A 14,531-nucleotide genomic window follows, 5' to 3' on the forward strand; every position below is an offset into this window, starting at 1 on the left:
AACAAGGTGCATACATTAGGGGCTAGAAATCTTGGGGACCACCTTAGAATTCTGCATACCACAGCTTCATGTGTGGACCCACAGTTCTCTCACTAAAATGCAAAACACTGTCATCTCTTTCCAAAGTTCTCAAGAGTACAATTCTGTAAGGCATCAGCCCAAAGCCTCTGTCATCTCCTTCTATGCAACCAAATCTCATCATATCATCAGTACAAAGTCCAAAATCTAAATCAGATCCAGATGTGGGTAAACTCCAGGCTGTAAACTGATATAGGCTAGTTGATATATTACAAGTTCTCACTCTGTGGAACTGTGAACCTGAAGAAACAAGTTATCTACCTGAAGCTGTCCGAATAAATGGTGGAAAATTGGCTCTTTCTTAATTAGGTTTTAAAGCCTGGAAATACTATTTCATTAACTCTTGACTCTATCCTCTATGTTATCTTTACTTGCAAAAGTAAGTTAGAATGTGTTTTCAATAAACTGGAGTGTCTGACAGGCTTTTGCATTTTTTTTCCTGTTTCTGCATATCAACAACTTTATTTCTAAATTTCACAAACTTCAATCAGAATACTTTAAAAAATATTATTTTGCATGCACTTAACAAATCTGACAGAGGAGAAGGAGCATGTTAACTTGCATTATGCTATGGAGTTTGAACTGAACAGCCAATGAACACATATTTAAAATCATTAGGTACAGGTAACCATGAACACTTCACTGCATTAATCGGATGGCATCCTACCTCTTTGCACACGTTCATGTAACACTAATTACCCTGCAGCAGAGGCAAAATGGAGATGGAATCTCCCTAAAAAGCAAGTTTAAGGGATTAAATAGCATCATCTTCATCATTATCGTCACTACCAAGAACAAAGCTGCTGCCTGTGGACAAGGGCCCTTCCTCCTTAACATTCCCTAAACCACCCACAGTCCCTCTGTCATCAGAATCTTCAAACAATTTGTCACTGGAATCATCATCAAACAACTTCTCATTGGAATCATCATCTTCAAACACCTTTTCACCTATGTCTTCATCTTCCTTTACATCTCCATCTTCCTCATCTTCTTTTCCGTCTGAATCGTCAAATACCTTTTCATCTGCGTCATCTTCTCCATCCTTTTCATCAGCATCTTCAAGTTCCTTTTCTTCTGCATCTTCTTTGTCCTCTTTCTCATCTGACTCATCATCAAATACCTTTTCACATGCATCTTCCTGTTCTTCCTTTTCATCTGACTCTTCGTCAAACTCTTTCTCAGAGCCTTCTTCATCAAACACTTTTTCAGAGCTGTCATCTTCAAATTCTGATTTTTCAGACTCATTTTCTTCTAACTCTTTTTCTGGAATGTTTTCATTAAATTCCTTGTCAGAGGCATCTTCCTCAAAACCTTTTTCAAGGCCATTTTCTCCTAACTCTTTTTCAGAGCCATCTTCAAACTGCTTTTCCAAGCAGTCTTCAGACTTTTGTTCTGAGTCGTCATCTTCAGAAGCCACCTTTTGGGGGCTGGCCTCCCCCTCAGACTCCTTGCCAGGGCCTTCTTCTTCAGACTCCTTCTCATGGCCGTTCTTGTCAGGATCCGTTTTGAGTTTCTTCTCAAAATGGATCCATTTTTTCTTTTTGGATTCTCTTTCAGAGACAGTCTCTTTTGACTCTTTGTTAGGATTACCCTCTTCATGCTCTTTCTCAGGGCTACCTTCTCCAGACTCTCTCTCGGAGAAGTCTTCTTCATGCTCTCTTTTGGGACAGCCTGCCTTAGACTCTCTTTCAAGGCAGCTCTCTTCAGATTCTTCTTGGGGACCTTCAGCTTCTTTTTCAGGGCCACTTTCTTTAGCATCTTTTTCAGAAGAGGCTTCTTCAACTTCTCCCCCATCTTCCATTTTTTCAAATTTCTTTTCATCTATAGGTTCTTCAAATGCCATTTCCATTGCGGCTGCTTGAACATTTGTTTGAGATGTGCCAGGGTGCTCAGAAAAATGACTAACTCTAGAAGGCCCTGCCCTTTCTGGAGCACGGATGGAATCTGAACGCTGCAGGCCTCTGTTGGCCTCAGGAGCATTGAGGAAAGCCTCCCATCCTCTCAGCCTTTCCTCCCTCTCTCTTGTGGTCTCCTCCACCTGACAATCTGTAGTTCCATCCCATGCTTGAGCAGTGATTTGACGTCCACCAAACCACCTTCCATTGAGGGTTTGAATACAATAATCAGCTTCCTCTGGATTCCTAAAGGATACAGAGGCCACACCATCAGGGTGTCTATCAAAGACAAGGAGCTTCCTAATTTGTCCAAACTTTGAACACTCTACTCGAAGGTCTTCTCTGATTTCATTCAACACCAGTGGATCATCCTCAAAATCCATTGGATGAAACATGTTTTTGATGATGACAACTCGCTCATGGTGCGTTCGGGATGGGCCAGCTTGTCTCTCAGGTCTCCAATCCAACTGCTTTTGTTGCATAGACAGCTTCTTCTTGTAGTCTTTGCCCTTCTTCTTCTTCTTTGAGGCATCATATTCTCCCTTCAACTGAAATTTTGCCACCTCCACATGTAATTTGCAGCCTCTAATTTCATCTTCATCCAAAAGTTTTAATGCCAGATCCACAGATTCTCTCTTCAAATAACAGCAAAGTCCATCTCCTTTAAGATTTCCTTGATTATCTTTGTAAAGCTTGACCTTAAATTCTCCTGTTTGAGGATCTCTCATAATAATGCCAAACTTCGACATGAACTGTATAAATTCATCCACTGTAATGTCTGGAGGCAAACCAGACACATAAACATTTGTATTTCTGTCGTCTTTAACATGAAACCATCCTGGTTCAGTCTTTCTCTTTTCTCCTTTCTTTTTCAGATCACTGGGATCAGGGAGTTGTCTTTGCGGAGGTTCTTCTGCAGTCCTAGCACTGCCATTTTGGACACTTGCAGTAGAACTAAATGCACCAATGTTAGAAAAGCCATAATTGGCCTGATATGTAGCAATGAAATCTTCAGTGATCTTGGGGAACCAAGCCTTCTTGTCTACGTCCCACTCGTACGGGATGTCAGTCGGCTGATGTCCGAAATAATCGGTTTCTACACCAGGATCTTTCTCAGTGTCGTCTTCCTTGGTTTCTCCGAACAATTCTTGCATTTGCAACTGCTCATCAAACTCGTCGTTCGCATCCAAGTTGTTGCCGCTCATGTTGCCCACTTAGCCTAGAGGCAAGGTCCGGTCGAGCGAAGAGGCCGAGCTGATGCTGGAAAGGAACAGAGAAAAGGAGGTTGGCCACACTGAGCCCACTCCCCATCTTGCCCCACCCTGGCCCGCCTCCCCACGGCACCCCAGCAGCCCCCGGAGAAGTCAGAGCCACTCGCCGGCCGCACTGCCCCCCACCTCGTCCGAGGCCCAGGCTTTTGCATTTTATATTCCCTTTCACTTCAAGCCAACAGTGTTTCTGTCAATATAATTTTCTCAAGAACTTTGTGTGTCTTGCTTGCATTTTATTGAGATTCTTCACATTAGAGAAAATCCACACCCACAGATAACTTTAACAATCATTTCTCAGAAATTAATTGAACTTATATGCTTAGTTTTATTTGGGGGCTGTCTATTCTATTCCACTGATCTATGTGTCCATTTTTATGCTCCTTCTATGCTGTTTGGATTACTGTAGCATTATTATATAAAACGTTATACACCTTAAATATATACATTTTTACAAAAAACAAATGAAATGGCTGAGATAAAATATTCTGAAGCTTCCTAGAGCCCTCAGATTTGGTTGAGAAAATCTGTGAATTTCACCCTTAATCTCCTGAAGGGGCATTTTGATTAAATACTCGTGAAGTTTTGAACTAATGTTATATAGTAGCAAAAAAAAAAAAAAAAAAAAAAAAATAATAAAAAACTAATTTTTTTTTTTTTTTCTCTCTCTGCCCTTTTAGCACCATTTCTGCCTTGAAACATCATCTGGGAGGTTGAAACTTTTCAAAATTACCCACTACAGGTTCTATTTTGTTTAATGGTTATTCCTTCAGTTTATTTCTCTACTTTCACATTTTATTATAAGCAGCAAGAATAAATCATGCATCTTTAACACTAAACTTGAAAACTCTCTAATTATCTAAGTCCATTGTATACAAGTTCTGCTTTCCACATAATTATAGGACATATTTTCACTAAGGTCGCCATCACTACATCACAAGGATCCTATCTTCCCCTCTCTAATAATGGATTGCTTATTTTCTTCTCATCCCTAACCAACAGCATCTTTAAAATTCTTATTTCTACCAACAGTATATACAAGGCAATTTATTTTTTTACTTATTTATTTTTTTACTTTATTTTACTTTACAATTCTGTATTGGTTTTGCCATACATTGACATGAAAGGCAATTTAGATTTAGTCTATTCTGCTTCTCAAATTTCTTTCAGTATGTACCTTCTGCCTGCTTCCAGTTCCACTTAAGACATTGCTAGGTAATCATTATGGCAGCTTCCTACTTCTATATACTACAAACTTCACTGCCTAAAACAACATCAGTGTAGTATCTTGCATTTTCTGGAGGCTAGAAATCTGGGTGTGGTATAACTGGGTTCTCTTCTTAGGGTCCAGATGGTGTTATCCAGACTGAATTTTCCTCTGGAACTTAGGTCCTCTTCAAACTTATTTAGGTTTTTCACAGAATTCAGTTACATTTGGCTCTAAAGCTCTACTTTCTTGCTAGCATGAGGTTTCTGTCAGCATCTGGAGACCACACTTTGGTCCTAGCCACAATCCTTACTAAAACATGGCAACTTTCTTCTTCAAAGGAGAATCTTATTCCTGTTTACTCAGAGGAGTTATATAGTGTATTGCAATCAGGGGCATGGCTACTCAATAACCAATTCCACATATGTAGCCCATTCAAGAGAAGACTATCCATCATATTGATAGGTCCTGCCTATACTCACAAAGAAGAGGTTTTATAGAGCACAAACAATGAAGGATAGGAAACTTGGATGCCATCTTGGAATTTTGTCTACCACAACATCTTAAACTTTTTAGCTTACCTTCAATTAATTGTACTACTTAAACTCTAGAATAAGAACCTTGCACTAGTAATGTGTATTTTTGTGTCACTGGTGTATGCATTTTAGTATCGGATATATTACAAAGTCCACTGTGCACTGTATTACTTTTGCTTACCTGTCAATTGCATTTTAAAGACATTTAAACAATAAGAACAATAAATAGTTTCTATGTTTCCACATATTTCTGACTTTTGCTACACTTCACTTATCTGCATCAGATATCTATCTGGTATCATTTCTCTTCCTAACCTTCCTTGTTGTGCAGGTATTCCCTTCAGTAATTCTTTCAAGATTTGTATGCTGAAGAAGGCTTTCCTTAAGATACTATCTCTGAGTGTAGGATACAAGTAGCCCATTTTTTGTTTTCTATCAACATTTTAAATGTGTTTTCTGCCTTGCATTGTTTCTGAGGAGAGTTCTGCTTTGATCCTCATCTTTGTTCCCTTTGATGTAATTTGTCTTTATTTTCTGGCTACCTTTAACATATTCTCTTCATCATTCATTTAAGCAATTTGATTTTGAATTACCTTGGTAATAGTTTTCTTCAACATTTTTGTGTTTGAGTTTTATTAATATGCTTGGTTCTATAAATTTATAGTTCTTACCCACTTGGAAAATTCTTAGACAATGTTATTTCGATTTTTTTCTTGTTATCTTTCTTTCTCATTGCAATCCTTCAGGGACTCAAATTATATTTGAAACATTTAAGTATATTTAAGTATTTCAGTCTACTTAAAATTTCCCAAAGTACGCTAGAACATTTTTTCAATTCTATTTTTTTATTCCCAGTTCCAAATTTGATTATTTTACTTTGTCTTCACATTAACTAATTGGACTACAATGTCTAATCTGCTGCCAATAAATTTCTTTGCATTTGTCATCTTAGAAACTATATTTTTTATCCATAGAATTTCAGTTTGGTTATTCTGAAAATATCTATTTCACTACTTCATGTAATAAATCTATACTTCTCTGCCATTTTGAATATATTTAAAAGTTATATTAACTTTAATATCCTTACTTACTAATTCTATTTTCTGTGTTAATTCTGGATCTATTTCTATTTCCACTGATTTTTTAAGTCTTCATTATGGGTTATATTTTCAAGCTTACTTGCATGCATGTTACATGTTATTAGATGCAAAAAACTGAATTTTCTCTTTTTGGGTTGTGAATATTTTTATATTCCTTTAAATTTTCTTTAGTTTGTTCTGGGACTCAATTAAATTACTTGGAAACAGTTTGAAACTTTGAAGTCATATTCTTAATGATGTTAGGCAGAACCAGAATAGACTTTAATTCAGAGCATGCAGTGAACAGGAAAATGAAACTTTGGTGGGTCCCTTGATTCACAGGAGCTGTTTGATGCAGGACGTTACTTATCTCCTAGACTCTATCACTCAACTGTGTGTGTGTCTGTGTGTGAGTGAGGGGATGTATACCATCCCTTTTCCTAGTTCCAAATTCAAGCTGGTCTTCAGACCCAAAGGGATGGTATATGTCGCATTATAAAAGCTGATATCAACCTCTTCTTATCCACTTTTGACTTTTTTTATGTATAGAAAATTGAATTGCAAAATTATGTTTCTTCAAGTATATATACATTATTTTAAATTTCCTACGTCTATAGATAGAGATAAACATGTAATAAATAAAATGTAAATTTTTTATATTAATCACATTATAAATTGTCAGATAATAGACCACATCCAGTTCAGTTCAGTTGCTCAGTCGTGTCCGACTCTTTGTGACCCCATGGACTGCAGCACGCCAGGCTTCTCTGTCCATCACCAACTCCCAGAGCCTATCAAACTTATGTCCATAGAGTAGGAGATGCCATCCAATCATATTATAGACCATATTATCATCACAAAATTGTTTCAGCATAAGGCATTAACATAAGACAGACAGGGGTAAACTGTGTAATTATTCATCAGATTAGTAAAATATTCATATCTAGATTTTTAATAAGTTAATTAGTTTAGCATGATATTTCAACATTATCATTATTTCTTAGACAGTGGAAATATGAAGACTAATATAAAATTTTGAAAAGCTACTTAATATATTCAAAGGTTAAAACCGTTAGTGTATATGTTAAACACTGCTTAGTTTGCCTGTCAGTCTTTTTATTAATTCTTACATTTCAAGTAAATTCTCCATTGTTCCTTAGTACCTGTATCAATAGTCTTGAACTATAAAGTTTCTACACATTACTTTGATTCCAGTTAGTAACTGGGACATGTAAAGAAACTTATTATTACAGAGTCCTACTGTTATTAGTGGCTTTCCAGGTGGTGCTAGTTGTAAAGAACTTGCCTGACAATACATGAGACACAAACAATGAGGGTTGGATCCCTGAGTCTGGAAAATCCCCTGGAGAAGGAAATGGCAACCCAGTCCAGTACTCTTGCCTGGAGAACCCCATGGACAGAGGAACCTGGCAGGCTACAGATCATGGGGTTGCAAAGAGCTGGACAGGACTGAAGTAACTTAGCATGCATGTACTGTCATTAATAAATTTTCAGTCTCTGATAATAGAGTTAAATGAAACAATGTTCTTGATTTTAGGCATAGCATGTTTTTATCTATGATTTAGACTCAAAATAAAGTGTTTATTTATCTTATCAATGTATATTTACTAAGAAAAGTATTAATGAACATTTTTTAAGATGCTAAATGTTAGATTCTGCTTGAAAAGATATTCATATTTGAAAGCATCTTATTTTCCTTTTATGTAATAATTAATGTTTCAAACTCCAGAAAAGAAAATAGTATCCAGTGAATAATAAAATATTGCAACTTTCAAACAAAGTAGTCTGACAGTGTACTTTCATAGAAACAACTGAATATATTCAAAATTTATTACTCTCATGAAAGTTAAATGTTTCAATAGCACCAACTATTTTAAGACAATATATAATGTGGGTTTTTTTTTTCAATAAGTTTGACTGCAGGAGATTCTGCCTAGTTTATTACCCTTTTTATACAGTCAATATCTGTGGTGCTCAGTTCATACACATAAATCTTATATTTTATTCACATTTCTATTCCAAGACCAACTAGATATACTTTTTAATATGTCAATATATGTTTATGTTTGTCCATATTTAATAAGATATGCAAATAGCTGAAAATGCATACATTTTAATTTATCACACTTTGTTATAATCAAGAAAATATATTAATGGGAGACTTCTTTAATAACATTTAAAATATTTGTTCTTACACTGAAAAAATAAAATAAATATAATTTATTATCCATATTTACTTATTAAATGTGTCAAATAAATAGAATTTATAATTCATATTTTATGTGATATCAAAGTTATTTCAAATTCTATTTAAAAGTGAGATTTTTATCTTTTGTTGTTTTTTTGAGTTTGATTACCTTCCATTTCTTAAGACTCTTAAAAATTCTGATATTGAAAATGAGAGAAAGTGAAAGTGTTAGTTGCTCAGTCAGGTCCAACTGTTTGCAACCCCATGGACTATAGCCCACCAGGCTCTCTGTCCATGGAATCCTCCAGGCAGAAATATGGGAGTGGGTTGCCATTCCTTTCTCCAGGGGATATTCCCCACCCAGGGATCTAACCCAGGTTTTCCTCATTGGAGGCAGATTCTTTAACATCTGAAAGAAATGGTGCTATATGTTGTATAATACCAATCAGTTCGCTTTTCAAACAATGTGTCTATAATACATTGACTAAAAATATTTGCTTCTACAGTAGCTCAATATAAAATGTTTTGAATGAATCAATTTACTCTCTGCTTACCTTGTGGCTCAGCTGGTAAAGAATTCACCTGCAATACAGGAGACCTGAGTTCAATCCCTAGGTTGGGAAGATCCCCTGGAGAAGGGAAAGGCTACCCACGCCAGTATTCTGGCCTTGAGAATTCCAAGGACTATATAGTCCATGGGGTAGCAAAGAGTCGGACAGGACTGAGCAACTTTCACTTAAGCTCACTTAAGCTTATCATTTCATAAGGACTGAAGATATTCCTACATAGATCAAAGGAATAATTGTACTTGTTTCATTTGTCTGTGAATTATAACAGACCTTATAGACAGCTGATAATATACACTTTCAGTTTCATGCAGTTTGCTGCTGCTGCTGCTAAGTCACTTCAGTCGTGTCCAACTCTGTGTGACCCCACAGACAGCAGCCCACCAGGCTCCTCCGTCCCTGGGATTCTCCAGGCAAGAACACTGGAGTGGGTTGTTTTTCTCCAGTGCATGAAAGTGAAAAGTGAAAGTGAAGCCACTCAGTTGTGTCTGACTCTTGGCGACCCCATAGACTGCAGCTTACCAGGCTCCTCCATCCATGGGATTTTCCAAGCAAGAGTACTGGAATGTGTTGCCATTGCCTTCTCCATTCATGCAGTTTTGGTACATGCTAAATTGTAAACTATATTATGATTGGCCATTGTGGAATTTCTAACAACATAGCTCACTTAAAAAATACCTTGTTATGATATAAAGGCATATTTTATTTTACTTTTGTCATTAACATAGCCTACTTTAATGCCATATCTAGGTATTTATAGCCTGAATAATATTAGAAATGTAATTCTCATTCTAGCAATTAAATTACTCAACTGGTCATTTCAAATATAAAGTTCTAGTGTAATTGAAATAAATTTGGTGGTAAATCTCAAGCCCTCCTATTGTGAAATATTCATGCAACATATTTATGATCATAGTTGGAGCTATGATCATAATCATTTATGATTAATAGTTGTATATTAATGCTGGAAATTATGAATAGGAGACTGTATAATTACTTATTACATAAAAATATATTTCTGACTCTTGTACCACTCAGGAAATCTTGATATCATGGAAATATATGTTTACTTATTTCTTATTATTGTTTAGTTGCTAAGTCATGTCTGATCCTTTTGTGACCCACCTCCCAGCCCCTGCCCACCCCACTCCATTCCACTGTAGCTATCCAGCCACCCCTGTCCATGGGTTTCCCAGGCAAGAATACTGGAGTGGGTTGCCATTTCCTCCTCCAGGGGATCTTCCTGACCCAGGGATTGAACCTGCATCTCCTCTATCTCCTGTATTGGCAGGCTGGATTTTTTTGTTTTGTTTTGTTTTTTGTTTGTTTGTTTTACAGCTGAGCCACCTAGGAAACCCTTAAACCCAGTGCAAAACACTTTATAGGCATGCAAATACATATTAATATTACATATTTATTTTAACATTATGTAGTAACAATTTTGGAGAAGGCAATGGCACCCCACTCCAGTACGCTTGCCTGGAAAATCCCATGGACGGAGGAGCCTGGTGGGCGGCAGTCCATGGGGACGCTAAGAGTCAGACATGACTGAGCGACTTTACTTTCACTTTTCACTTCCATGCACTGGAGAAGGAAATGGCAGCTCACTCCAGTGTTCTTGCCTGGAGAATCCCAGGGACGGGGGAGCCTGGTGGGCTGCGGTCTACAGGGTCGCACAGAGTCGGACACGACTGAAGCGACTTAGCAGCACCAGCAGTAACAGCAGTAACAACTCATTACCTTTGGCCAAAAGTAGTGGGCTTCTTAAGGGAACAAAACTGTTAAGAGTCTTTCTCCTATTCTTTTAAAATTTTAAACCTCTAGGAAATGTAAATGTTTCCCAGGATACTGTGAAAACCCACATGTTCTGGCACCCACAAAGTCCTCTGGGGTCCAAAGGAAAAATGAGAGAACCTGGGTGATAAAGGTCTTACCTCTTCCTCTGGGGTTAGTCTAGTTTCATTTTCCTGTCACAGACAGTGAGCAGAGGCCTCACACCTAAGACATGGGATTAGTGTTCCCAGCAAAGAACCACTTCGAGCAACAGAGCACTTTGGCCAGCTGCCTGGTGGAGATACGCTGTCCAGGACACGTCAGCTCAAGATGGCGATGCCGACTCCACGCCAACGCTGTGCGCAAGGACTCTGCGCTCCTCACGTCAGCCTGAAGCTCCGTGCGCAGCACAGCTGTGCTCTGACCCCCTGACTCGCGAGAACTCTGCCCCGTCCTCCCTGACAGGAACACTGAAGAGCAGCCCCACCGCCGGCACGTCAGAGAGAGCTGTGCTCTAGAGTGGGAGTTGGTACCTCTCTATTCCTTGATGAAAGAATAGAGCTTACTTTTGCTTCTGACGGTAAAAGCATTTGCCTACAATGTGGAAGACCCGGATTCGATCCCTGGGTTGGGAAGATTCCCTGGAGAAGGAAATGGCAGCCCACTCCAGTATTGTTGCCTGGAAAATCCCAGGGACAGAGGAACCTGGCAGGCTGCAGTCCAGGGGGTCTCAAAGAGTCGGACACGACTTTACTTTCACTTTCACTTTTGCTTCTGAACTGAACTCCAAACACCCGCTAAGGGCTCAAAAGACCTAGGACACAAGGAGGCTTATTTGGGGCTGACTCAGGAGGTGACAGTGAGAGGTATGGTATTTTATAAATGCTTAAAAGAACACCATCTTGTAGAAACAGAAAATAATTTTTATAATCCTCTCTTGTAAATTCAGCATTTTACCCACAAATGTTTCTGAATGAAATAGGTTTTTCTATGACAGCCCTGGTTGCTCCTCTGCTTTATGAAATTCAAAGGATACCAAATGAAAAAGACTTTGTATAATGATTGAAGCTGTGCTGGTCACTGTCATTCCACAGAGTAAGCCTTCTGATAAGTGTTTCACTTTAGCTCTTAGGAAAAAGTTGTACTGGAAACAAAGAAACTCATGACTTTACAACAGGCTTCCCTGATGGCTCAGTTGGTAAAGAATCCACCTGCAGTGCAAGAGACCCCGGTTGGATTCCTGGGTCAGGAAGATCCACTGGAGTAAGGGATAGGCTACCCACTCCAATATTCTTGGACTTTCTTTGTAGATGAGCTGGTAAAGAATCCGCTCACAATGAGGGAGACCTGGCTTCAATTCCTGGTTTGGGAAGATGCCCCAGAGAAGGGAAAGGCTACCCACTCCAGTATTCTGGCCTGGAGAATTCCATGGACTATATGGTCCATGGGGTCGCAGCAAGTTGGACAGACTGAGAAACTTTCACTTTCACTCCTATTTTATGAAGTAAAACAATTGAATCCCTAACATTTAGAAAACGAAGATCATGGCATCCGGTCCCATCACTTCATGGGAAATAGATGGGGAAACAGTGGAAACAGTGTCAGGCTTCATTTTGGGGGGCTCCAAAATCACTGCAGATGGTGACTGCAGCCATGAAATTAAAAGACGCTTACTCCTTGGAAGAAAACTTATGACCAACTTAGATAATACATTCAAAAGCAGAGATATTACTTTGCTAACTAAGGTCCATCTAGTCAAGGCTATGGTTTTTCCAGTAGTCATGTATGGATGTGAGAGTTAGACTGTGAAGAAGGCTGAGCACCGAAGATGGATGCTTTTGAACTGTGGTGTTGGAGAAGACTCTTGAGAGTCCTTTGGACTGCAAGGCGATCCAACCAGTCCATTCTGAAGGAGATCAGCCCTGGGATTTCTTTGGAAGGAATGATGCTAAAGCTGAAGCTCCAGTACTTTGGCCACCTCATGCAAAGAGTTGACTCATTGGAAAAGACTCTGATGCTGGGAGGGTTTGGGGGCAGGAGGAGAAGGCTGGAGGACAGAGGATGAGATGGCTAGATGGCATCACTGACTCGATGGATGTGAATCTGAGTGAACTCTGGGAGTTGGTGATAGACAGGGAGGCCTGGCGTGCTGCGATTCACGGGGTAGCAAAGAGTCGGACACTGTCCATCACTCCCAGAGATCACTCAGACTCATATCCATCGAGTCAGTGATGCCATCCAGCCATCTCATCCTCTGTCGTCCCCTCTCTTCCTGCCCCCAATCCTTCCCAGCATCAGGATCTTTTCAATGAGTCAACTCTTCGCATCAGGTGGCCAAAGTATTGGAGTTCAGCTTCAGCATAAGTCCTTCCAGTGAACACCCAGGACTGATCTCCTTTAGGATGGACTGGTTGGATCTCCTTGCAGTCCAAGGGACTCTCAAGAGTCTTCTCCAACACCACAGTTCAAAAGCATCAATTCTTTGGCGCTCAGCTTTCTTCACAGTCCAACTCTCACATCCATACATGACCACTGCAAAAACCATAGCCTTGACTAGACGGACCTTAGTTGGCAAAGTATCTCTGCTTTTGAATATGCTATCTAAGTTGGTCATAACTTTCCTTCCAAGGAGTAAGCGTCTTCTAATTTCATGGCTGCAGTCACCATCTGCAGTGATTTTGGAGCCTAAAAAATAAAGTCTGACATTGTTTCCCCATCTATTTCCCATAAAGTGTTGGGACCAGATGGATACCATGATCTTCGTTTTCTGAATATTGAGCTTTAAGCCAACTTTTTCACTTTCCTCTTTCACTTTCATCAAGAGGCTTTTTAGTTCCTCTTCACTTTCTGCCATAAGGGTGGTGTCATCTGCATATCTGAGGTTATTGGTATTTTTTCCGGCAATCTTGATTCCAGCGTGTGCTTCTTCCAGCCCAGCGTTTCTCATGATGTACTCTGCATATAAGTGAAATAAGCAGGGTGACAATATACAGCCTTGACGTACTCCTTTTCCTATGTGGAATCAGTCTGTTGTTCCATGTCCAGTTCTAACTGTTACCTCCTGACTTGCATATAGTTTTCTCAATGGAGCCAGAAATCTATCCTAATTCTTGATTGTGGCAGATACTGTCTGGAAACACTACATCAAGTTCCTTAGCATATCTAGTGTAGGATTCTGCTTGAATACCCGACCCAGCAAATCCTTGTTCAGTGTAAATCTGAGTTGTGCATTGACTTTGCCAACTGCCAACTTAGTTGGCTGCATTTCCTGGGCTGCTAATGCAGTGACTGACCATCTAAGCATTTGCTCTTTAACCTCCAAAAGTTTCTCTTCCATTTATTCCCTGTTTGTCTTTTTTGCTTGCTTCCAGGTTCACACCTTTAAAAAATTATTTAGTGGAATTTTGGGAGAGTGTGATAAAAATGAGTATAGTATGTTTAATCTTATCCTTTAAAATCAGAAGTCAGCAGTGCATTTTATGCATTTATACTGAGGGAGACAACTATTTTTCAGGTAGTATTATAATGGGTAATTTATTTCACATTAGAAATGAATGCAAATGCATATCTGAAAGACAGAATAGAAATCCAACATGGAATAAATAAGATTTTCAAATTAAAAGCAACAGGAGGGTTTAAAAATACTGCAGTACTTACTAAGGTGAGCATGCTTTTTATTGCTCCCTTAAATGTTCATACTCATTAATAGTTTTATCATGGAATTCTTTGGTTCTCATTTAGTTTGCATTATAATTGATTTCTCATTCAAGCAGTACACAATATTCATTCACACCTTGTTATGACTCTGTCAAATTAACACCTATTAAGTGGAGCACAGATTGCTGGATGGTGAGCCATGGTTCAATAACAGACTGCAAGAAAAACTGAAATGGAGATGCTTATTACAAGTCCTGGAGGAA

General features: G+C 38.8%; 1 protein-coding gene across 1 annotated transcript; it reads right to left on the reverse strand.

Moving 5' to 3' along the window:
* Window positions 1–552: 552 nt before the first annotated feature.
* On the reverse strand, window positions 553–3,304 carry LOC120883284 (HIV Tat-specific factor 1-like). Its single transcript, XM_040267327.1, has one exon. It carries the CDS (start codon window positions 3,176–3,178, stop codon window positions 833–835), a length of 2,346 nt encoding a protein of 781 aa, XP_040123261.1. The 5' UTR covers window positions 3,179–3,304; the 3' UTR covers window positions 553–832.
* Window positions 3,305–14,531: the final 11,227 nt, after the last annotated feature.

This window comes from Oryx dammah, unplaced genomic scaffold (assembly GCF_014754425.2).
Source record: "Oryx dammah isolate SB20612 unplaced genomic scaffold, SCBI_Odam_1.1 HiC_scaffold_24, whole genome shotgun sequence".
Classification (NCBI taxonomy): domain Eukaryota; kingdom Metazoa; phylum Chordata; class Mammalia; order Artiodactyla; family Bovidae; genus Oryx; species Oryx dammah.